The 24,962-nt window shown below is 46.9% G+C and overlaps 2 protein-coding genes across 9 annotated transcripts in view; one reads left to right on the plus strand and one right to left on the minus strand.

Moving 5' to 3' along the window:
* The window catches only part of ARSG (arylsulfatase G), a gene marked incomplete at its 3' end in the record, with an annotated part of 68,485 nt that overhangs the window by 2,457 nt on the left and 41,066 nt on the right, over positions 1-24,962 (plus strand). Inside the window, 3 exon segments of one of the 8 annotated variants that reach the window (XM_034790327.1) lie at positions 16,475-16,592; positions 17,472-17,672; positions 18,448-18,784. 8 annotated transcript variants of the gene reach the window in all.
* Positions 825-15,191, minus strand: SLC16A6 (solute carrier family 16 member 6). The gene is made up of 6 exons (XM_034790334.1): positions 14,833-15,191; positions 9,632-9,873; positions 8,712-8,855; positions 6,761-6,889; positions 4,198-5,019; positions 825-3,517 (listed from the first exon to the last, which is right to left on the minus strand). Exons 2-6 carry the CDS (start codon positions 9,864-9,866, stop codon positions 3,276-3,278), a joined length of 1,572 nt encoding a protein of 523 aa, XP_034646225.1. The 5' UTR covers positions 9,867-9,873; positions 14,833-15,191; the 3' UTR covers positions 825-3,275.

A 24,962-nucleotide genomic window follows, 5' to 3' on the forward strand; every position in this document is an offset into this window, starting at 1 on the left:
ATCTAAACAGTTCATTCTTGTGGCAGAGTTGCTTCCTGAAAACTGGCCATTGGTGTTGAAACTGGGATTTTTGAAAGAGAGGTTTGCCTGCATGCTGTTTGTGATCACCCTTTGTTCCAGGACTGATGTTTTATTTATACTATATACAAGTCACACTAAGAAAGGGCCACTGATTTCCCCTCCAGTGAATAAATAGTACTTACTGCCCACTTTCATGCTATGAGCTAGTAATTAAATAGGGAATTGTGAGAGGGAATGGGGAGAATTGGATTAAATTAATATAAGAACCAGGCTTTTGCAGAGGAGAAAGTTAATGCCTCAGGAAGTGTTATGGCCCTGTGCAATTTAGTTTACTCTTGAGGCACCAGGCAGTTGCTTTGTAATATAACACACATTCTTCTCTATTCACTGAGACAGTATAATAATTACATAATTGCTTAGATATGATGATGTTCCTCAAATGTGTATATGTTATCAAAGCACAGTTACCTGTCAGAATGATGCACTGATTATAGCCCAGAGTACAGTGGTACAAATTTTACAAGAGCACCAGTTCTCATTTCAGGTCAGTGTTAATCCACCCTCTTACACGCAACCAATATAAAAGAATTCACGGTTGCTCAGTCCACTGGGTAAACACGGTCCTTCAATCTCAGCAAGCTGCATGTGATAGCAATGCACTCCTGAAAGCCTTTCTAAAGAGGGAATCATAATAATCAAGCCTTTTATTCACAAGGCTGTGTGTTACTTTTTGCGAGGTTACTACAGGACAACTAGAAGCACAGCACTGGAGATCTGGAAATTAAAGGGGCAAAAAGTGTTTTGTTTTTCAAAAAACTTTATTGTAAAACTCAGTATTTTATATCACTTCCAGACTTCACTAAATACATTACAGAACAAACCAGCAAATCCTGTTTTGAACGCGTTAAAGCCTGCTTTTGGGGGTCTTTTGTGCGCATATGCATGCGAACATACACGTGCCTGCTCATGCTATGGACAAACAGAAACTTATTGTGCAGCCATTTATAGACATTATTGAATCTGTATTGGAAATCCTTGTAAAAAAATGACAGTAGAACCTCGTTAATCTGCAGAACAGGTAGTTTTCTCACACACACAACCTGGCAGCCTCTCCCACTTCTAAACAAGTTTATAATAGCAAAGTGCTGTAGTGAGGTCTCATATTACTAAGACTTCATTAAATTTTACAATTATATTCTACAGTACATTTACCAGCATGCCAGAAACATTAGCATAAATTAAAAATAAACATTTACAAAAATAAATACAGTTTTGTGAGGTGGTATTGTGTTTGTTCACTTACCCGCTAACTCACAAAATCTAGTCATGTACAGTGGATCTTCCAGTCAGTCATTCATGCAATTTAGCGAGGTTCTGCTGTACATGATAAAGTGCTGAAGGCATATTAAAAAAAAAAAAAAAAAAAAAAAAAAAACCACAACTGCAGCATAGTCTCACTAGTTCTCAGGCAGTAACAATGGATTGCTATAGCCACTTTGCTGCAGGAATGTGGTTTTTTTTGGACATCTAAGACAGTTTAAACAAAGACACCTTCCTAAAGAGAGGAGTTTTATACAGATTGTCCCACATTTCTATGGCTGATAAAATACACAGCCATGTTAGCATAGCAGTTAATATACAGTGCCACTTCCACTTCAATACAGAAACTTGTCAAGATGTATGCGTACTAAGAACCAAACAAACTTTTTACTTGTCCCCCTGAGTTGCCGAGTGGCATAATAATGCATAAAGGAATCTACCAAAATAAGAGTGAGTGAACAGCCAGTTTGTTGTCTTTCAGAATTCCCTTCTTTACAGGTAATAAAACAGGAAACACAATAAGGACCCAATTATGCTGTCACTGAAGTGAGTGGCAAAAAACTCACTGACTTCAGTGGGAACAAGGTAGGGCCCAGTGTGATGATTTTCTTTCCATTGTAGAAGACCAGTTATTTGATGCCTACAGAAGCTGAAGAACACACTGATTGTATTCTAATAATGTAAATGGTTACTGGTAATGGCCAAGTGCCTTTACTATTTAATATTAGCTGTACTGACTTTATTCATGTTAATTCAGTAGTGCTGCAAAGATTCCTTTATGTGCAGCTGTGGTAAGTGAAAGTTACAGGTCTGTTTAGGAGCTAATCCTACAGGACCAGATCCCCAGCTAGCGTTATTCAGTGGAGCTATGTCAGTTTACACCAACTGAGGCTCTGACCTACACACAGTCTATTAAAAGATGGATAGTATCTCGCATTCAGTCTACCACAGAATTATTTTAAGAGCCCAGTTGTCTAAGACCACCATAGTAAAATCAGGCAGCATTCACAACAACTTGTGATTTTTCAAAACAAAACTGAGTTTACAAGATAAGCATTGAAAGGATTGATGCAAAGAGGTAAAAAGGTTTTCTGCTGAATAGAGATATTTTTTCTCTCCAATTCAAAGTATTTATCTGATAGCCTTTAACAATCCTAGAATAACTTAAAAAAATAATAAATACTGGTTTAAATTAAAGACAGTACATCTTGCTAGCAACAGGAAACTATTCTTAGGATGCTAGTTTGTAGAGAAATAACTTTATAGTGAAATAGCTGCAGTAATAACTGGCCATAAAAATAAGTGGTAACCTCCAACTTCCCAGCATTTACAAAATTCAAGTTAACTAAAAACCAATTTACCAATAATTCTACTTTAACTAATTAGCCTACCCTACTGCCCCCATATCTTCTTACAATGATCTGAAACAAGAGTCCATGTTCTTCTGATGGAAAACTCAAGAGTTCAAATTATGTTTATTTATTAAATAAATTATTCTGCATTATTTATTCTGTTGATTGAATAAGATGTACAGTTTGGGAAGCCTGCCAGGCAATCAAAGATTGTGACCTAATAGATTTAGTTGTAGGGGTCACTTCTGATTTTCTTTCATACAACTTTGTTTTCCACTTAAGAGCAGTAGAACTTTTAGGTGTCATGTATTAGGAAAGCAGAAATGTGAATCACATCTCTTCATGCGAGACAGGAATATTCTTATGCAGCTAGCCATGCATGGCCATCTCTCATATGGAACCTACCATTGCTGGTTTAAAAAAATAAAAGCAATCTTTCCAAAATAATAGTTGTTGATGGCAACTTTTTCACATTAAAATGTTGCATTCCCTTTGAAGTATAGTTTTAGAACATGGAGCAAAGCTGACTTGTTTTCCCCAGATTTAACACAGAGTGTACTGGATTTATAAGGACCGGATTTTTTATGCTATGCTGTCACAGCTTCTTACTGAATCATCTGTTTTTCCAAGATCCGTTTCAATAAAGTCATCTGGTATGTCTTGTAAAGCTTCCAATACATTTTCTTCTAAGCCCTGCTTCTGACCTTGACACAGTACGGTCTTGCATGGTCTTACTAAGGACAGGAACACAGCACCCAGTACCATGCCAGCAGCACAGGAGTAGAATGCTGATCTGTAGTTCTGTGTCATGTCCACTAGCACACCTATGGAGGAAGCATTTTAAATCCATTAAAAATCAAAATCACATCTCACACTCATCGTTTTCCTGCCCATCCCATTACCTCAAAACCACCGCCCCTCCCAACTTTTCGATATAGTTGCCACTGTATTTGTAGGATATTGCAACTTGAAGATAGAGGTACTGGTAATCAGCTAACCAACCATTACAGGGACCTTTTTAAGCCTTAAAATATCAAGGGTCAACTTAATACATATTTAACTGACATCTGCCAATACAGGCCTGACTTATTTTGCAGGGGGTCTGGCTAGAAGGCAGTGTAGAAATGAGTCATTTTCATGGGTATATTTCATTAAAACCTAGAAAGAATGCCAGTTTTAGGATTCTAACTGGAACAGGGTAGCAGTGCTGTATTTTCCTTCCTTGAGGCTCTTCTATAGAGGATGCCTCATCTCCAAGACACTGCAGTCCTGCATGGCAGCAACTTTCTTCCAGCTCAAGAGGGTTGGATGGGACATTGCTTGGAGACTTCCACTATTTTTCCTAATTCAGTCAGAAAGGTTGTTCTAAAGAGGTATAAGGTATTCTCGCCTTCCCACCCAGGCACAGGATCCTAACCCATTGCAACATGGTTATTAGGAAGAGGCATCAATAATAATAGTAGCTGATTGCAGCTATTCAAAACGGTACATAGTTTAAAGTTACCTGCAAGGGGTGGTCCAGCCAACCCAGCTAAACTCTGAATGAAGACATATACTCCAGCTGCAGAAGCCATCCTGTCAATACCAGCCACGTCCTCTTCGGCTAACATTGGAATGTGTGTGCCCGCTACAGTTCCAAGCATGAACCCAAAAAATATGCTACATATCATCAATCCCCAAAATCCATAGGCAAGAGGGAAGGCAAACAGAGCTATGGAGAGCAGAATGACACATATGAGTTCAATGTAAATCTTGCGGATAGGCTTCTTGTTGAGAACCCAACCGGCACTAATTCTTCCAAAGACTTCAGCAATGGCCATTGCAGACAATATGTATGCAGAACGATCCTTATCGATGCCAAGACTGATGCTGAGAGGAATGATGTAGAGTGACGGAGCAAAGAATCCCAGAGTAGCAAATAGACCAAAAAGTGCGTAACAAATAAAGCCGTGGTCTTTCATCACAGAGAAGTCCAGTAGTTGGATTTTTGGTTCTTTCGGGGAGCTGCTAGCTTCATCAAGCATCTGTATGGTTTCCTTTGGTTCTTCACTTTTCAGCTCTGCTTTGGTGTTTCCAGGCACACTGCTGGGTGAGGTAGATACTTCTACTCCTGAGTCAATTGAATCTATTGAGGTGCGTGTTTGCTCATTTTCAAGCATGTACTTAGTCTCTGTATGCGCTTCTGTTGGTAATACTTTCACTTCTTCCTGTGCTTGGATAATAATAGGTCGCAGCAGTGATCCACAGATAACAATGCCTAACTGTAGCACCCCAACAATCAGGAGACTGTATCGCCAACCAATCTGCTCCTTCAAAGAGGTGATAGCTGGGGAAATGGGGAGCAGAGAAGAAATTATAAAACAATAACAGGAAGCCTTCAAAATTTAAAACAAAGCAAACAAACATACACATTAAAAAAATAATCAAAGTTATTGGGTCAAACTCTGCTCCATCTAAAGTCAGTAGGATCCTAAGTGTCTCAAATTAGGCACCTAAAAATTAGTGGCCACTTTTGAAAGTACAGCTTACTTGAGATCACTCACTGGCTCCAAGTCAGAATTCCAGAGTCCCAGTTTTAGGCTCAGTCTACATTGGCTAGTATTTAGAGTCTGACCTGTAGTAACTATGGGCTTTCCCCTCTCTTCTCTGGTAAACAGTCTTTTCAGACATTTCTTAACTGGCGTGGGCTGGCAGCAGGGCCAGCTCCAGGGTTTTTGCCACCCCAAGCGGGAAAAAGAAAAAAAAAAAAAAAAGCCACGATCGGTGCGTCATTCTTCGGCGGCAATTCAGTGGCAGGTCCTTCCCTCCAAGAGGGACTGAGGGACTCGCCGCTGACTTGCTGCCGAAGAGCCGGACATGCCGCCCCTGCTTGCTGTGCTGGTGCCTGGAGCCGGCCCTGGCTGGCAGGCACTTTGACCAGCAGGGAGCAAGTAGGTATTATTTTTAATGAGTGTGCGTGAACTCAGTTTTAAAGTTTCCTTTCCTTTCTGACCCCATCCTGAAGCCAGTTAGTAAGGGGGAAGTTTTTTCTCTATTCAAACTGTGTGCTGGTGCTTACGTACAAGCCTTTCATTACAAGGGTTTCTTTAGCTGAAAATGAGTATTTTGCATTAACTGAAGGCAGACCACACCAGCAGACTGCATGATCGGATCAGTAGAGAAATGGCAGGTTTCTTCTACTGGCACTTTTCAGAATAGCTAAATGACAGGAAGCAAAGATGATGGGGAGTGGGTTTCCAGAAAGTACGGTACTAGGAAAAAACTTCCTCTTCTTATGGAATTCTAGGAAGGCCTCATACAATTCACTCTCCCAAGACCTTGGGGTTGGGTTTCACATGACACATACTCTGAAAGATTAGTGAAGATAGAGATTGAGGGTGACTCCAGTTACAGCCCATGCTATAAAGTAGCCATGGTAACTACCCTGCCTTATTTTTAGCTTGCCAGAGCTGTACAGAGAACCTACCAGATGGGGTATCAGTGTAGTTTACCCTGTTTGGCCAGCAGAGACTGAGACTAAAAAGCCAAGCCTCTCCCCCAACATTGATTTTTTTTCTTGCCAATAATAACAGAGGGGCAGATTGATCCCCTATGACCTAACACCATGCAGGAGATAGGTTTTCTTCTGCATTCTTAGGCAGAGGAAGGCAGCAGAAGGCTAGGGACAGTTGTCCAAGAGACCTTGTGTCTCCTTGTAGCTCTGGGTTCCTGGCACATCCCCACGAACTCCAATTTCAGTGAAAGTTAATAAGACATGTTATTGTCTTGTGACCAGAATAATTAGGATCTAAACTTAATCCTATGCAGGAGACAGGCATTTAAGCTGTTTTCTCCAAAAATTCCACGGGGACTAATTTTGAAGTCCTTACTCAGGCAGTGTCTTCAAAAGGACTTGTACCCTCGTAAGGACAGCACTGGCCCAGAAACTACAAGTGTCAATGAAATCAATATAGTTGTGATTAAGGCGTCAGCTTATGTAAGAATCAGGCTCTCATTTGGTCGGTAGGAAGATCACACAATGTATTGCTTACGTACACTTGTGTTTACAATATTTTGGTCTTATATACCTGGCGCAAAAGAGAAGACAGCAAAACATTCTCCTGTGGATGCCACTGCAGTGACCAGTGAACGCCGTTTGTCAAAATACTGTGACAAAATGGTGACAGTCGGGAGGAAAGACAGACAGTATCCCAAGCCTGTGAATAAATGCCAAAAATTGTCATGACAATGAGGTGGTGAAATTGTGGGATCAAGTCTGCCAACTAAGTAATTCACCTAGGGTAAAATAGAATGACCTAGCATAGCCAAAACCCACTAGATCCTGCTTCCTACTCCCAAATAACTAGGAATTTCCAAAGATCATTTATTTAGTTACTGGTTTGTCTGTGGTGCTCATCACCCTGGTGTCAGAGCACTTCATGGACAATAGCTTTATCTTTAAAACACCCTGGCCATGTTGGCAAGTATCATTATCCCCAATTTACAGATGGAGAACTGAGCTACATAGAGTCAAGGGCTCAATTCTGGCAAGGGGCTGTGCACCTTCAGCTTCCACTGAAGTCATGGGTATGCCCCCCCTACCAACTCTATGGCTGTGAAAAATGTGTCATGGACCGTGAAATCTGGTCGTGTGTGTGCTTTTACCCTATACTATATACAGATTTCATGGGGGAGATCCGCATTTCTAAAACTGAGGGTCCTGACCCAAAAACTGAGACTCCTGCGGGGGTGGGTGGGGATGGTATTGCCACCCTTACTTCTACGCTGTCTTCAGAGCTGGGCGGCCGGAGAGCGGCAGCTGCTGACCAAGGGCCCAGCTCTGCAGACAACAGCGCAGTAGTAAGGGTGGCAATACCATACCATGCAATCCTTACTTCTGTGCTGATGCTGGCGGTGGCTCTGTCTTCAGAGCTGGGCTCCCAGCCAGCAACCGCCGCTCTCCAGCTGCCCAGCTCTGAAGGTAGCGATGCCATCAGCAGCAGCACAGAAGTAACGGTAGCAGTACCACAACCTCCCTCTACAAGAACCTTGTGACCCCTCCCTCCCCCACAACTCCTTTTTGGGTCAGGACCCCTACAATTACAACACAGTGGAATTTTGGATTTAAATAGTTGAAATCATGAAATTTATGATTTTTAAAATCCTAGGACCATGAAATTGACCAGTTTTGACCGTGAATTTGGTAGGGTCCTAGTCATAGGGAATTGACCGTCGTCAGCACATCTACAGGATCATTTGACAATTTTTAGGATCAAGCCCCAGGTGACCTGGCCTAGGTCACAGAGGAAGTGTGAGGCAGAGGCCGGAAAACAAACCCAGCTCTCCAGAGTCTCAGTTCAGGGACTTAAGCACAAGCTCCTCCTTCCTCTCTGGAAAGGGAAATAATTTCACAAGAGCCTGGAATGGGACTCTTCACAGCAAGGCAAGTGACTTTGGTGTGATAACAATACTTAGAAATCTTCCAGAAGATTTCATGTGCTCTTTGCAAAGCTAAGTAGTGGCTTTTATACACACACAAAAACTGAATTTTATATATCAAGTGTACATACGGGCTTTGGAAAATATAGACATTGATGCCTATGAGATCTTAAAATGCAATACGCCCCCTTGACATCCCCTTTCCCCCTCCCCCCCCAAAAAAACCCAAAACAAAACCAGGCAAGAGTTTTGCAGGAGAGTTTGAAAAGAAATCAGTTTTGAAGTGGTTGACACAGGCAGTCTTTGTGAAAGAAAGGGGTTTTAAGGAGAAATATGAAGAGGAGATGGTTTGTTGAATGAGAAATGGGAGATTGTTCCAAGTATAGGTGGCAGCTTGAAAAACAACCAACAAGAAACAGCCGGCAAAAGATGATGAAAGGAACAGCAAGGAAGCAGGCTTGGGAGGAGCATAAGGAGTAAGACGAAGAGTCATTTAAAAAAAAAAAAATTAATCCAGTTTAGAATAACGGAATCCTAAGTTGTGTTTGCGGGAAACTTCACCAGTAGACGGAGTATCTGAGAGATGTGGAAGTAACTCACCAGAAATTAGGCCAATTGTGATATACATCTCGACAACTGTGCGTGCAAAGGAGGCTGTGACCATTCCAATACTGATCAGTATACCTCCGACCATCACCACAAGACCGTGACCAAAACGGTTACTCAGGACTGTAGACAAGGGAGCTGCATTGGGGGGACAAAAGTGCATAAAGCATGACAGTAATTTGTAAAACTCCTGTTGTCTCGGATCCCTTCTCCCCATTTTCTCCTCCTTTTATCCCTCTAGTCACGCTGGCGCTCTTCTTTGCTCCATGTCGGTCTACTCCCACACCCCTGCTACTCTATGCGCCCTTCCCCAAGCATTTTATACCCAGCGAGAGATCTTGCAGCCTGAAATAAATACTGTAGCTGAAATCTTGGCCCCGCTGAAGTCAAAACTCCCACTTCAATGGGCCACAATGTCACCTTTCGTGCTTTTATAGCACTTACCAGCTGTATATGGCAAGTCACTTTACAAAACTACAAAAGTTTGGTGCTCATCATTATCCATCCCCCAGGTTTATGGAAACGGAGATGCCGAGAAGTTAAATGACTTGTCCAAGCTCACAAAAGCAGAGACATGTATAGAGCCCAGTTCATCCCAGGCCCTGTCTGTGGTGGTTCAGATTGAGAATGCAGAAGTGAGTTGTGGATGTAGCAGAGAGGAAGAAAGGGAACTGATGAGTAGAGTGGGGGATGCGATGTTGAATGACTTACCTGCTCGTTTCCTTGCTCTTCATGGTTTGTGATAGTGGGATATGCAGGTTGTCAACCATGGATAGCTCAGAGGAGGGGGGAGTATATATACCAAGTGTGATGTGAATGTGTGTAAGTCCCAGTATTTATATGGGTGCACCAATGACATGAACACAGACCCTGAATAATTTTCAGTTCAAACTGAAGATGTACTGTGCACTTACCTGTAAAAGTTAGTACAAACACACATATTGAAATTATCCACGATATCCTGCTGTTGGTTTCATCAAAGCTTTCCATCAAATCAGTAAAGAAGACTCCAAATGATTTTATAATACCGTATGTAAGTGCTTCCACAACAAAGAAAGCAAAAGCAACAGTCCATCCCCATCCTCCATCAGGCACTTTAGTATAAACATTTGGGGTGGTGCACAACATTTTTATAGCTTTGACAGTCATTCTTAATCTGGAATAGAGGGAAAAAATAAGACATCTTTTTAAATTCATTTTTTACAAAGTCTAATAATTGCAACATCACAGAAAAATATTGGGGAGGAGAGTCGCTTTCTCGCTCTGTGAGATTAAACACAGGGGACTCAGGTAGACGTTTCTCTTTTCTAGGATGAGATAGGAGTGGGCCCTTTGAATCAAGAACCAGAAACTCATCACTCAGCTTCAGGACAAGCTGTCCCAATCAGCAAAACTAGAGATTAAAAGCAGTCATCTGAGTTAAATGCAGATGGGATACAATTCAGGAAAAAAATCCATAGGCGAGCTCCGGAGGGCTCATGAAATGAGACAGACTTCGGAGCAATGCCCCACCAATCACGTTTTTCTAACTTGCTGACGTTGAACAAAAAGGAAAGCAGTAGAGGGAGGATGAGACTTCCATCCTGCACTTCCTCAAGGACCTCTTTGCTGTCTCAGCCCAAAGCTTCAACACAGCTCCACATGGTTTTTGCAGAGCTGGTTAGTTACGTAAATCAGCTAGAGGCTATTTTTTTCCTGTGGCTTTTAAAACCATGAAATGCTTTCCTGAGCACACATAGTGGCTGCTAAGATTCCAGGAAAGAGAGTGGAGTGGCTTGTATCATCAAAGACATAAAGACAGGGGGAAAAACCCTCTGTTTCCTTCACCTCTTCCAGCTTGGTGGTTTGAGCATTGGCCTGCTAAACGTAGGGTTGTGAGTTCAATCCTCAAGGGGGGCTATTTGGGGTAAAATCAGTACTTGGTCCTGCTAGTGAGGGCAAGTGGCTGGACTTGATGAGCTTTCAGGGTCCCTTCCGATTCTATGAGATCGGTACATCTCCATGTATTTGGAGATGGGTTCAGCCCCTAGTGGTTCTTGGGGCTAGGAAACATTGGTCTACTTCTGAAGCTTTTTTCCCCTGGTAAGAAGGATTTGTTAGGATCAGTTTGTCTGAGGCTGAGGGAGTTAAAGGTTCTGCAAAACAGAAAGACCAAATTGCTTCAGCATGATGGACTGAACTTACAGCAATAATAAAGGAGGGCACTGAACACACTATAAAGGAAAACCACGTGTCCCCTTACCACAAGGCTCAGTCATGATGACATGCCGGAGATTGCTGTTTAGTGCTCAGTGAAACACCCAATCATGCATCCAGTGACTTCACGCTCACCACTAATCCCATCTGCAGGCTAGGACTGGCATACACATGTCAAATAAGTCCTATTGTTAACAACACTGCATGGTTTTCTGGAGTGTTTTAATACCATACAGGATATTAAGTTAGGCCCAAATCAGCCTGGTGTAACTCTGTTGACATCAGTGGAGTTACACCAGGGATAAATGTGGCCCATTAGCTTTTAAAAGTACTGAAATACTATGTCAAAAAACAAATGGACAGAAAAAGACCCCAAAACCCACACAACCCAGGGTTAATCTTAGTCTCCAATAGTGTTTTCTGAAAACTGGCCTTGTAGTGGGTGTGACAGCACCAATATGAGTCATGGAGTCCCTGTTGCCAGCTAACCAGAGTAGGTCAAGACTCCATTTTATTTTGTAAGTCTTCAATATACACAAGTGCAAAGGGTCACTTCTCTTTCTGGGGTTCCCACTAAAAACCAAGGCCCTATGTCAGAACAATCATCCCACTAGCTGAGGAGGGCTAAGACCTGTGCTTCTGAGTACGCTGGGCAGAGAGGTATGAGAGATGTCATGGTCTACACTAGGGGATGGCCCTGTCACACACCTGCTGTGTGACCTTGGGCAAGTCACCTTCTCTCTCTATGCCTATTTCCCTTTCCACCCTTTCTCTGTCTTTTCTAGTTAGGGCTTGTCTCTGCTATGGAGGCTACAGCACTGTAGCTATGCCTCTGTAACCCCATAGTGTAGATGCATGCTACAGTGACGGAAGCGGGTTTTCCATCATGGTAGGATCTCTACCTAGGTTGATGGAAGCATTCTTCTGTTAACCTAGCTCAGGGGTGGGCAAACTACTGCCCGGGGGCCTCCTCCGGCCTTCCAGACATTTTAATCTGTCCCTCGAGTTCCCGTCGGGAAGCGGTGTCCGGGGCTTGCCCTGCTCTGGCGCTCCAGCCAGGGAGCAGTGTCCGGGGCTTGTCCCACTCTGCACAGCTCCTGGAAGCAGCAGCATGTCCCCTCTCTGGCTCCTACGCATAGGGGCAGCCAGGGGGCTCTGCACGCTGCCCCCGCAGCTCCCATTGGCCAGGAACCGTGACCAATGGGAGCTGCAAGGGTGGAATCTGTGGATGGGGCAACTTGCCTGGCCGCGCCTCCGTGTAGGAGCTGGATGGGGGACATGCCGCTGCTTCTGGGAGTTGCTTGAGGCAAGTGCCGCCCGGAGCCTGCACTCCCAAACCCCTGCCCCATCCCTGATCCCCCTCCTGCCCTCAAACCCCTCAGTCCCAGTCCAGAGCACTCTTTTGCACCCCCAACTCCTCATCCCCAGCCCAGAGCCTGCAGCCCCAGCTGGAGCCCTCACCCCTTCCCGCACCCCAGCCCCCAATTTTGTGAGCATTCACGGCCCGCCATACAATTTCCATACCCAGATGTGGCCCTCGGGCCAAAAAAGTTTGCCCACCCCTGACCTAGCTGCATCTACCACCGGGGTTAGGAGCAATGAAGCTATGTCAATTTAGACCTTAAGTATAGACAATGCTTTAAATTGTAAATTCTCTCTTATTAGGCTCTCTCTTACTATGTACCTCTTACTGTATAGTGCTCAGAACAATGGGACCCAAAACACTAGCACTAACCTTGGATCTTGAACTATTCCCAGCTGGGTGCTTTATCCCTGCTCTGCTATTCCCAGCCCCTAAATCTTTACACAATAATGTTTTCCTTCCCCCATTTTCTACCTGAGTTGCTTTAAAACATCCAGAAAGATTCCTTGGGCTTTTCCCAAATGAATCTGTTAGGCTGAAATTAGCATTCAAGACCTAAGTTTAGAATTCAAGGATGAATTTCAAATAGAGATACTGACACACCCTTTAAGTGTAACAGAAATCTGTATGTATGGCATACTCTTTGCTAGACTGTGGGCTTATTCATTAAAAGCCGTTCCATTCGATCATGTCAATACTCATTCAGGACATGCTCTTAGGTATATTAAAATGTACTTCAAGATTCCTTACGGAAAGGATAGAAAAAGCTGCCGCAGGGCATTTGACACAGGTCCCTAACCAATTTACAAGTTCTCGTTTTTTGACGATGCTTAAGAATTTACAGTTTTGCCCCTTGAAACGAGTCCCATAGGGATAACACGGACTCCTGGAAACTGAAGAGTAAACCTGGGCTAGGAGGCATGTTGTCTACACAAATTGTAACTTTTCCTACTTGGCTGAAGAGACTGCAGTAGGGTATGTTTGTGCTGAAAGACTTGGCAACTTAAAGAAAATGACCTGCCTTCTTTGGTTAAGCACAAAGGGTCAAATCCATTCATGTTGTAACTCAACAAGTACACAATAGTGACTGTACACACAAAGACCAAATTCCTTACAGCTACCTAGAAATGGCAATTAAAAATGATGTATTTCTAGCTTTCTGAACAGAAGACAGTCCGTGCCCAGCGTAATTCACAATTAGGGAAACTCTTATAAGGATTGTGTATTTCAGAGATGCTATAGCAAGTCTTGTGGAAAGTGTCTTTCACCTTGATGCTGTGTTGAATGAACATTGATATGTTATTGTTTTTTGTAAAGGTATTGTACAAAGTTACTGTATATATTTCTCCGATCATACTGCTGTTCTCATTATTTAAATCCAGCCAGAGAAAACTGGTTGAAGTTACTTGTTCTCAGAGGGCACTATATCAAATAACAGCAGCATCCTAAACCTTCTATAAAACAGGGATTGGGAATAGGAACTAAAATGAATCTTAATAACTTAGGGCAAACTTCTGCTGTCTAGCCACACGGTGGAATAGAATGCTGGCGTTCCGCTCTTCCCCCTTCAGTAGAACACTTGGATCCACCTGGCAGGTTTTACCAATATTGTGTCCTCCCAAAGCATGCAGAACTCTCCCTGCTCCGGATCTCCATGCTGCTTCATCTGCTCTCCAAAGGCACTGGGGACCCTCTCCAAAGTAGACATGATTCAACAAAGCATTGGATGATGTGTTCCCGTCCATTCAACATTTAAAGCCCATGCTGATGTCCTACTGACCTCCGTGAGATTAAAACACACTTCAATGCTTTGCTGACTAAGAATTGGGTTGAGCGCGTGCTTAGCTTTATGGCTCTACTTTGCTGATTTGGAACTTGCCCTCACCAGAAAGCAGATCATTAGCGTCCAAATATCGCTCCAAAGTTTGTTTGAAAGAATCTTGATCCCTCAGCAGTGGGGGCATTAGGAATACAGACCGGTGTGCAAATCTGGGGCACTACACATGTCATAAATAATGGAAGAAATGAGTGAGAGACACTAAAAGAAAAAAGAACAGGAGTACTTGTGGCACCTTAGAGACTAACACATTTATTTATTTATTTGAGCATAAGCTTTCGTGGGCTACTAATTTGTTAGTCTCCAAGGTGCCGCAAGGACTCCTCCTGTTCCTTTTGCGGATACAGACTAACCCGGCTGCTACTCTGAAACTAAAAGAAAAGCAGTTTTGAAATATACAACCAAGTTCCTTTAAAAAAAATAAATCTATAGATCACGAAGGACCGCGGCAAAAATTATCTGGGTGCAAAAATAAATAAATAAATAAAATCAAATTAAAAAAAAAAAAAAAAGCGCTCCTGGTTCCTAAAAGTGAGGTAGGGAAATGTAGTGCGGGGGCCGATTTTCGGCATCACTTTCTGAAGGTTTAAGCAGTTACCAGGGGGCCTGCGGCAGCGCTGGCGAGGGGCGCCAGCTGTTCCCTGGTCACGGACGCTCCTGGTTACAGGAGCAAAGAACGGCCACAAGGCAACAAACTTTGAAGCATAAATCTCACTTACCGGCTTTGCTGCTGCTGGGAGGGGGGCAGGCGGGACCCCCCCACGCCACAGCGGGGTGCAGGCGAGCTCAGCAGCGGATCGGCAGCATGGTGAGGGAGCAGGGGGCTGGCTGGAGCAGGAGCCCCCCAAGGCGGGGAAGGGGCTGGGGAGGGCAGCCGGGCAGGGACCCCTGTGCAGGGGAGGGGCTGTGGCTGGAGAAGGGGAGGGGGAGAGAGGCGCTAGCCCCCCTCGGAGCAGGGCTAGGGTCTGTGCCCGGCTGCTGCCCCCCCCCGGCCGGGCTGCCCCCCCAGCGCCTTGCTCCGGCGGCTGCCCGTCCCCTTCTCCTGCCCGGGCGGCGGCTGCTGTCCCCCCTCCGCTCACTTCCCAGCTTTATATAGACCGGCTCGAGCCGGTCTCTGCCGGCGGACCCGGCGCGCGCGGCAGCGCCATGTGCGCGCCGGGCCCGGCTCGCAGCAGCCGCTCCAGCCCGGCGTGCGCTGCAGGGAGGGGGGCGCGGGGGTGCGCGCTGGGGAGGCGGGGCGGGGAGGAGAGGCTGCCGCCCAGAGCCAGTGTGCGAGCTGCGGGGGGGTGTGTGTGTGGGGGGGAGAGTGCATCCTCGTCCTGGGGCTGCTGCCGTCACCCCAAATACCCCACACCCAAGGGGGTGACCCTCCCCTGAAACCTTGACTCTGCTTCCCCCCACCACCAACAGGTGTCCTGCCTCTGCGGTGCACGCCCCAGGTGTCCCTCTGCCCCCCCAGTACCCCCGGGGGTACCGCTCCCCACAATCCCCGCTCCCAGAGACCCCGGGTCCTTTGCATTCCCCCCCTCCCCTTTAAGGACAAGCCCGGACCTGGCAGAGGTGATGGCCCCTGGCCCCCCGCCCTGGGCCCAAGCCAGGGGATGCTCTCCCGCCGGGGCTCGGCCGGGCCACCCAAGCGAACGGCAGAGGCGCAGCCGGCCTTCAAAACCCACCTCGCCAGAAGAGGGGCAGCGAGAAAGGCTGCGTTTTCCTGCTCCTTCCCATAGCCCCGATGAGGGCATTATTATTGGGACTGGGCCCCGCTGGCTTGCTTAGGGGAGGGGGGGGGGGACAGCCGTGCATTTCACCGGCCCGCGACTGGGCTGCAGGCACCTGCTGGACTCAACCTTCAGCCTCCTACAAGCTGGAGTCCAGAGGCCGCTCCGGGGAGACGTGGCCCCACATTCCCCGAAGACCCCCGAAAGAAACCCGACAGGATTCCCGGCTGGCCCCCAGCCACGCTCCAAGCGCTGCCGCCGGTTGATGCCCGGCTGGGACCCGTCTGCGCTGTACCCTGCGATGTGATTTCAGCACCAGGCACCCCCGCCCCGCCGAGCAAAGGCGCCCGCTGCAGAGAAAGCGGGGAAAGAAGTTGGGGCCGAGGAGTTACTGCGTTCAGGGGGGGCTGTGGCTTGGGGGGGGGGCTGTAACTGGGACAAAACAAAGTGCCGCAGCCCCCAGCGGCTTATTTCACGCTTGCAAAGGGCAAGGGGAGGGGAAGGGGTCTCTGTTGCAAAGGGGTCGCGGCAGGGGAGGAGGGGGCTGCTCGCGCCCCCCGTGCTAGGTGTCTCCTCCCGGCAGCGCGGCGGCCCCGCGCTCCCCGGGGAGAGGAAACCCTGGAAGCGCCGCCTCGCGCTCGGGTCCCCGGCGGGCGCGAGCCCGATCGCTGCAGCAGCATCCTCCGGCTCGGTGGCGCGAGCGCGTCCCAGGTTCAAGCTCGTGCAGCTGCCACGGACTGGAGCCGGTCCGGGCAGAACAGGTTTCTGCCAGTTTGGGTGTGTGTGCGTGTGTGTGTGTGTGGCGGCGGCTGGGTGTGAGACTCACTCCCCGCCGGAAGCGGAGCGCTGCCTGCTGCAATGGGCCATGACGATGGCTGCAGGCGCCGGCGTTGCCTGGCAGAAGCATCCCCCCGAGGGAAGAGCCAAGCGCCTGGGGCGCCCCCGGAGTCAGCAGTGTGCAACCGGCACCCCTGAACCTGCCGGAGCCGGCTCCGTTGGAGTTGGGTGGTTGTTTTTCTGAATTGTGTGGGCAGGAAGGCTGGGGATGAACCACGCTCCTGCTGCTTCTCCTTGTTCGGCAACAAACCCGGCCGTGCCCGATTGTTATGCAGATTTCCCCGCTTTGCTCCCTGACTCCCAATTCCGGGCTGGGAAAAAAAAAGATATTTTATTCGCCTGCCCGGGCCGAAACGACCATCATTCGCCTTCTGCGGCGGGGTGGGGGGGAGGTGGGGGTGTAAATCTTACTGCGTGGAAAAGAGGGGGTGATTTTGCTAATGCTGACGCGCTTTTAAGTGTGGAGGAACCGGAAGAGGAAGGGTTAACTTGTCACCCGTGCTGCGCTTCAGGGACTCGGTCTGTAGGCAGAGTCGCGTTTTATTTAGCGTGTAGCCAAAACGGATTGACGAATGGGAGCGATGCTTGGCTTTGTGGGGCGCTCAGTTCATCCTGCAGCCTCCCATTCAGCCGGTCAAGTCCTGCACCGTTTTGGAGGGTCAGTGTTGCATCCTGTTTGTTTAGAGAAGGGCCCTTCCTCTCTGTGTGGAAAGGGGACAGAAGGGAGAAGTGTGTAAAGCAAAGGAAGCAATGGGTCCCCCCCTCCACACACACACACACACACACACACACTCTGTTTGCAGCCTTAGGTACTGCTGGCATCCCACTAAAGCACTGCTTGCTTTGAGACTGCTGCAGCCAACATTTTCTTTAATTCCCAGATACACTTGGCATGTGCAGTTTAGAAAGACACGCACGACGGGACCCTATGGATCGTGCGTGTGACAGTGCAAAACAGCAGCCCCGGCCTGCCATAAGGCAGCAGAACTGGAGGAGGGAATGTGGTAAGCTGCTCTTTTAATAATAACGCTTAGCACCTGCAAGTGCTGCATCTTCCCAGGACTATACAGTCACTCATTAATTATTTTTAACCACTATTTTGGGCGGCCAACCGGAGCCTGAGAAGGAGCCAGATTTTACCAATGTACATTGCCAAAGAGCCACAGTAATATGTCAGCAGCCCCCCAGCAGCTCCCCCCATTCCAACCTGCAGCGCCTCCTGCCCGCCAGCAGCCCCACCAATCAGTGCCTCCTGCTCTCTCCCCATGCCTCTCGCCCGCCCTGATCAGCTGTTACGTGGTACTCAGGAGGCTCTGGTAGGGCGGGGGGAAGAGCGAGGGCATGGCAGGCTCAGGAGAAGGGGTGGAGTGGGGGCAGGGTCTGGGGCAGAGCAGGGAGTTGAGCACTGAGCACTCACCTTCACATTGGAAAGTTAGCATCTATCGCTCCAGCCCTGGAGTCAGTGCCTATGCAAGGAGCTGCATATTAACCTATGAAGAGCCGCGTGCGGTTCCGGAGCCACAGGTTGGCCATCCCTGGACTATTTCCTTTCCTTTTTAGTGCCACAATAATGGTAGGTCTCTTTTTGCAGCCTTAACAAACAAACTAAAAGCCTGAGTGCGGATTTCACTTTTAAACACTAGAAAAAATAGTTAATTGTTAATTGTTTTAAAGCTTTCCCTTGGTTTTCATGTAAAAAAAAAGTGATCTGGTCATAAAATAGGTAGGACAGCCCATCTGACAGATAGTATTATTGTTTGTTTGTTTGTGTTACTGTAGCTCTTTGGAGCCCTAGTCATGGAGCAAGACCCTGTTGTGCGAGGTGCTGTACAAACACAGAACAAACTGTCCCAAAGAGCGTAGCTGCTTTGAACTTTAAACAGGATGTGGACACGACGGAAACATGTTTGTTGGTCTCAGTCCAGTTGCCCAAAGAACCATCTGACAGGTGCACTGGTCATGAACTTAGATGATACTCTCAAAGCAGAGTCAAAAGATTGAATGGACCATTGAGACTGAGACACATTGCTGGGTATAACCCTCACCCTGCTACGGCCCAAACGTGGATACAGCGTGTGACAAAGACCCAAATGAAGAATGCAACAAAATTATCCATGTAAGAAATATAAAATGCCTCATGGTTTCTTCTGTGGAGCTGTAGCTTCCAAACTTTTTCATGCTGTGACCTCCTTTGGGCTCAGGTCAGATAACGTGACCTCGAGGGGTCTGAGAGGCGATGATGGGGTTTGAGAATTAAAGCCTTGAAAAACAGGTTCTGCCCCTGGCAGAACAGGGGGTTTGCAGAGCGAGCCCACCTTGTGCTCACCTGGCAATGGTAGCTCCTGTCCCGCAGGGGCTGGCTGTGCGTGAGTCCCCATTCTGGGCATTGCAACCTGGTCCCTACTGTGTGGGTTTGTGTCACAGCACCACGCAGCTTTGGCCTGGCCCCTCTAATTTGAGTGAGTGGCGTTGTGAGTCCGTGCACCATGAGCAAGGCCGTAACACCTGGAACAGGGAGTTGAGCCCAGCCAGCCCTGCAAGACAGGAGCCTCTTCAACGGGGACACATTCTGGCTTTCTTACATTTTCTTTTTTTTTCCTCTTTTTTTAACATCTCGCCACCCCCTGGCACCCTTTTGCAACCCTTTCTAGGAGTCGCAACACACAGGTTGGGAAATGCTGCTGTAGAGTAAATAACTCTGTAACCTCAGCTCCACGGTTCTTTTTTCCATAATTTTCAGAATGAAGTGAGGGGAAACCACATTTTTGTGGAATGCGGGTAACCTTGGGACTAAAATGTGAGACTTTCCTCCAAACCAGGATCATGGGTAGGTATGTTGCTGAGCCGTATGAGGAGACATGCACTGATTCTACTTATGCTGGTTCTACTTGTTTGGTGGCTAAACAGAATGCTTGAATCCTAGCAGCTGCCCGGTCTGGCATCTTGTGCCAGCATTCAGATTTTGCTTTCTAAGTTAACTTGATTGATGATGTGATGAGCTTTCCTGACTCAAAAAGGTCCATTCTTTGGAGTCTGTCTCCAAAGAAGTTTGTGTTTCAGGCTGTTATTTAGCTTCTGGAAAAAGAACCTTTGGGGCTTGAAAAATTATTGGTAGCTCTAGTTAAAAGAGTCACGTTATGTACCTTTGTGAACCCATGGAGGTATTCGGTGCTTTGTTCTCTAAGTGCACCTACTGTGTACTTGATAAAATCAGATTCTGGTTCTTCTCTTTTTTTTAATTTCAACTCTACACACATGCATTGTTTGTGAACTTAAAGCAGGGCTCTTGTTCTGGATTCTTGAGCCTTGCATCATTAATCCTTGCTGTTTGTGTTTAAATTCACTGACTTTTGCCGACTTGTAACAGATTTAATTTTTTTATTAAAGCTAATGTTAAAAAAATTATATACTAGATAGGTTGTCTGTACATCTGGGTCTAGTGCTTAGATTATCCACAAATACAAAGTTTGTTTTTAAAAGTCATATGGTACATAGAGTACATAATCAGCAATAACCCAAATTTAGGTGAATAGATTTAACAGTACAGTTTAGGTATTAGAATCTGAATACTCGGGTATCATTCTGAAAAGTGCAGAGAGATTTGGTTGTGGAAAGCAAAATATATCAATGAGTTGGAGATTGTCCCTCAGTAATTGAGAATTAGGTAGGTTGTCCCTTAGAAAATACAATCCATGAGGAAAATATTTCAGTGACTTTCCTGATCGCGCTTCTCATCAGCACGCCAGCTCCTCCCTCCTGGTATTGCCGATGTCCAGTGATGTGTTCTGTGTAGATGTCCCTCAACCACCTGATGATGTCCGACACCATGAGTTGCTGCATCAGCTGAGTGTAGCGTTGACTGATTCCGCATTCTCTCAGCTCTCGCTCGTTACTGGGGTCCCATGCGCTCAAGGCTCCGCCAGTCAGTCTGTGTGTCTGAACCTGGTAACTCTTAGCTCTCAAGGTTTCGGCCAGAGGGGCGTATTTCTCCATCTTTCGAGTTTGGGCATCGTGGAAGGCCGGGGTCCTGTTCTTGAAGGGCACTGTGACATCTACCATGATGATCTTCCAGTCCTCATTGGTGATGATGATGACCGGTTGCAATTGGCTGTCGGTTCCGGGGATGGCGGAGTTTACAGCAACCTTCCCCAGGGGTGGCGGGATGGGTCTGGCCAGGCGATCTTGAATGGCGTTGGGTCGCAGCTGCCAGGCTCTGAAATGGGGCTTGCAGCTACACAGGACGTGGGGTAGGAGTACTTCATTCAGACCACAGTGGGGTATAAAACCGTATCTTGTTTGCTCTGCTGTACTTATGGACTGTGGAAACTTGCCACATTGCCATGGTAATATAAAACTATAACACACAAATAACTCTGCCTAGTTCAAATGGGACTCAGAAGAACTTTAAGGAATCTGGTTTATAAACTTTCAAAAATTAGGAAATAAATCAAGATCTTTGTTCAGTTCTTAAGTCATTCTGCTCATTTCATCTCATATGGCATGTATAATTTCTCAGTGGGTAAAGCCCTCCGGAGTCCCTGTCACCCAGATCGGGGGTAGTAAATGATCTCTCTCACGCACACACACATACACACACACACACACAGAGGTATATGTTATTGAGAAACAATCTGAGCCTTCTTTAACTTCAGTTGGCAACTCAGGGAACTCCCCTTAACTTTCAATTGGCAACTAACTCTCATTGACTTCAAAGAGCATAGCCTCTGAAGACATCAGCATATGTCCCATCCTCTGTAATTCCGCTTTACTAAAAACCTTTGTGTGAAAAGGACCTTTCTGAAGAGTTCATGGCCCTATCCTCCACCCATTCACCCTGTTGGTTACAGTGCAAGTAGTTTTGAGGCAGTGGAAGAGATGTGTGGCTCCAGATGAGAAAATAACATGCTAGTGTTCTTAGAATAAAGATCAAAGAAAGAATATAGGGCTACCACCTTCCCTTTGGGCAAAGCTTGAATGTAGCCCTGTCCTTGTCTGGCCTCTCGGTGGATTGAACTCTTCCTTGCTCATCCATCTGTCCTTTTCCACATGTCTGCCTTCCTCCTCCGCCCCCCATTTCTGCTCGTTTCCTTTGCTCTCCTTGATACTTTTCCTCCCACTTTATTTTGCAGAGTGTTATTCATGCAACTGTCCACACTTTGCAGGTTGTTGTATACTGTGTATTTGTAGCCGTGTCAGTCCCTCTCACCAACTGGAGGTGCTCCAATAAAAGATTATTGCCTCACCCTCCTTGTCTCACACTTCACGGAGGGCAATGAGGGAAATCAAGGAGGCATTGGCAAGGGAGATGTGCAGTTCTGGGTGAGGTCTGAGGATGCTGGAGAGAAGGAAGGCTGTACCAGATTGCAGCAGCTGTAGAGGGGCAGGCTCTTGCACCAGCTGTGGTGAGAGATGGTGCACAACGTGATGAAGGAGAAACAGGAAGGGGAGGCGAGAGAGAGAGGTGGTCTTTTGAGCAGGCTGGAGAAGCTTCTTGGGTAATTTTGAAGGCAGGTGAGCAAATAAAATGAATTGGATGCTGACGTGGCCGGGGAGGCAGTTGAGTTGTTTGGAGATGGGGGTGTTGTGGGAAGGTGGGCAACAGCGTTCAGCACTGGCTGGTGTCTGACGAAAGGGCAGTTCATTTACGACCGTGAGGTGTCTTTGGCTCCTAGTCCTTCCTCTCCTGGTTCATCCCACCCAACCCAGCTCCTCCTCTCCACTCTGAATTCCCTCCCGGGGATCCTCTAGTTCCCCCTGTGGTGGGGAGCGCTCCTACCGCATCACCAGTTCAGCACCTCACTCTACAGCTTGCCCATGTGCTTCAGGCCAGTCAAAGGGCCTGCTCAGCTCCAGGGTTCCCACACAATGGCTTGGAAACCAGGGGACTCGGGCTAAGGTATACACGCTACCTCTCTGATTTAAACTTCCTTTGGGGCTACTGACCCACATTCGCGCCACATGTGCTCTGCGGTCTGAGGTTTAGTAGTGGAGATGGTCAGTCGCTGAGGCCTTTGGGACTGACATCGGGGGACTCACCGAGCAGGTTCAGAAAAGCCTCTCTCTGTGCTTTAAACGGGCAGATTCTTCCATAGCTGGCTGATCAGGCGCCCAGTTCAAAGGGGTCACGTTGTCGGGTTGTTGGGTTCTGGCTGACAGCTCCATTCTCCAGGCCAGTCTGGAATTGTGTAGAGATTAGCTCACCGGGGCCCAAAGACTCATTCTCTCCAGAGCAGACTGGAGACAATTTAATGGATACAGTTTTCTATACAGGTAAAAAAATAAAGACCATACAGACATTTCCTGCTCTCCCCTCTGGCTATGCCCAGCCTGCTTGGATTTACTTTACGGTGGGCATTAATTAGTCACATCACAGCATAGCTTCTCTTCTGAGGGGGGATACTTGAAATGACCTCACTATTAAAATAGTGTTCAAGAACCATTTATTGCAGTGTAGGCCTGGGCAAATCTCTGCTTTGTGGGCAGCATTTCTCTCTCCTAGTAGAAACTGAAGGATGCCGCATAAAGACATATTTATAATTTCCGCCTTTTTAAAGCCGTCTGATGCCTTGCCACTGAATTGTGCAGGGATGGACAAGCTCAGCAGTGACTTTAGGCTTCCATACATTCAGCGTGTTACGGTGGCAACCGTACAGCGGCTGCCCCGTGTGCTTAAACATGCAGTCTTCAGATATGCAACCTCAGGCAGGCTGGTGTGCAAACATCCGGCATACGGCAGTTAAAGAAGGAATTATGTTCAAACAATGCGGAGTGACGTATTTTTAGATAGTCAAGGAAATCTCAAGCTCAGACAGCCAGCTGCAGCATCCAGAATTCAGTAACTGTCCTGGTCTTGTTTTGAAGAGAGTGGAGTTTCGGTCCTCTGGAAGTCCTGCAGTGGTTCTTAGGAGTCACTGTGGCAGGTGAATTTGCTGCTGGGTTGCAGAGGGGAGGGATAGCTGAGTGGTTTGAGCATTGGCCTGCTAAACCCAGGGTTGTGAGTTTAATCTTTGAGGGGGCCACTTAGGGACTGGGGCAAAATCAGTACTTGGTTCTGCTAGTGAAGGCAGGGGGCTGGACTCACTTACCTGTCCCTTCCAGTTCTAGGAGATAGAATATCTTTATTTATTTTGAACTGGCGAGACACCCCTCCACTCTCTTGCCTCTGAACAATTGTTTTCTCAGCCGGGGGCTCTGATTCAACAAAGCACATAAGCATGTGCTTGAGTGTACCCCACCTACTAAGCAAAGCACTGAAGCCCGTGCTTAAATCCCATTGAAGTCAATGGGAAAAGTACATGCTATAGTACTTTGCTGAATATGGAGTTTGCATGACTCGTTGTTGGTCAGGATGACAGGGCAGGGAAAACTTGGCATAGCTTATCTGCCACGTGGGCAGGTCTAGGTTTCTTTGTACTTTGTTCCACATCTCCGTTAATGGCCTTTCAGGGTTTATGTGCTCTGCAACTGGGAGCAAGTCTCCCATCTGGGGTGGATAGACACGTGCTAGCTCCGCTCAAGCTAGTGCACTAAAAATGGCAGTGTGGACTTTGTGTCATGGGCTGGCTGCCTGAGAACATCCCCAGAGGGCTCTGAACTCGGGTGGCTAGCTCCCGCTGCCACCTGTGCCACAACGGCCACATGACTATTTTGAGCTCGCTAGCTCCATCATAGCTAGTGCCTTTCTGCCTACCGCAGCTATGGGCAGGTTCCCAGCTGCAGTGTAGACATACCCTGAGAGCTCAGAGGATCAAGCAATTTGATCAGACACGAATGCACAGACGTAGGCCTCAAATGACCTTTTCCTTTTCAATTAGAGAGAAGACAGTGTTCTTTGCAAATGGTTCGGATTGCTTGTGTTAGCCACGTTATACCCCCTTACCTCCCTGCAATAAATCGAAACATCCGGCCAAAGTTCAGGCTCCCTCTCGGATGGCTGGAGGCGCAGTTAGTTTGGTCAGGCAGGGGTGTGGCATTGTATTATTGTGGTAGGTCACTCATGCTAGAGATGTGCCAGGCAAAGCCGTAAGCTCTTTTATTAGCAGGAAGTATCCAACCAGCAGGGTTTGTTTTTCATATATACAATTTTAAAAGATACCTTGCTTGGGCATTTTCAGCTAGGAGTGCCGGCGCACGTTTTGCACCCTTATGGCACAAAAGGACACTTTTTCACAGGCTGTTACTCTGAAATGAAGATTAGGCTCTTTCTCATGATGCTCAATTTTACTTTGCTTGCTTACCTTACTGTGCTATTAGACTGGGAAGACTGGTGTGCATGTGGCGAGGATGTAATGTGC

Source organism: Trachemys scripta, chromosome 14 (genome assembly GCF_013100865.1).
Source record: "Trachemys scripta elegans isolate TJP31775 chromosome 14, CAS_Tse_1.0, whole genome shotgun sequence".
Taxonomy (NCBI): Eukaryota; Metazoa; Chordata; order Testudines; family Emydidae; genus Trachemys; species Trachemys scripta.

What these genes read in the sequence shown, in the direction of transcription:
- SLC16A6 (XM_034790334.1), bottom strand. Translation starts at nt 9,866, where the DNA reads ATGACTGTCAAAGCTATAAAAATGTTGTGCACCACCCCAAATGTTTAT. An exon ending in GTTTGTACTAACTTTTACAG is followed by an intron (nt 8,856 to 9,631) that starts GTAAGTGCACAG and finishes CCCCCAATGCAG; the next exon opens with CTCCCTTGTCTACAGTCCTG. An exon ending in CACAATTGGCCTAATTTCTG is followed by an intron (nt 6,890 to 8,711) that starts GTGAGTTACTTC and finishes ATTTATTCACAG; the next exon opens with GCTTGGGATACTGTCTGTCT.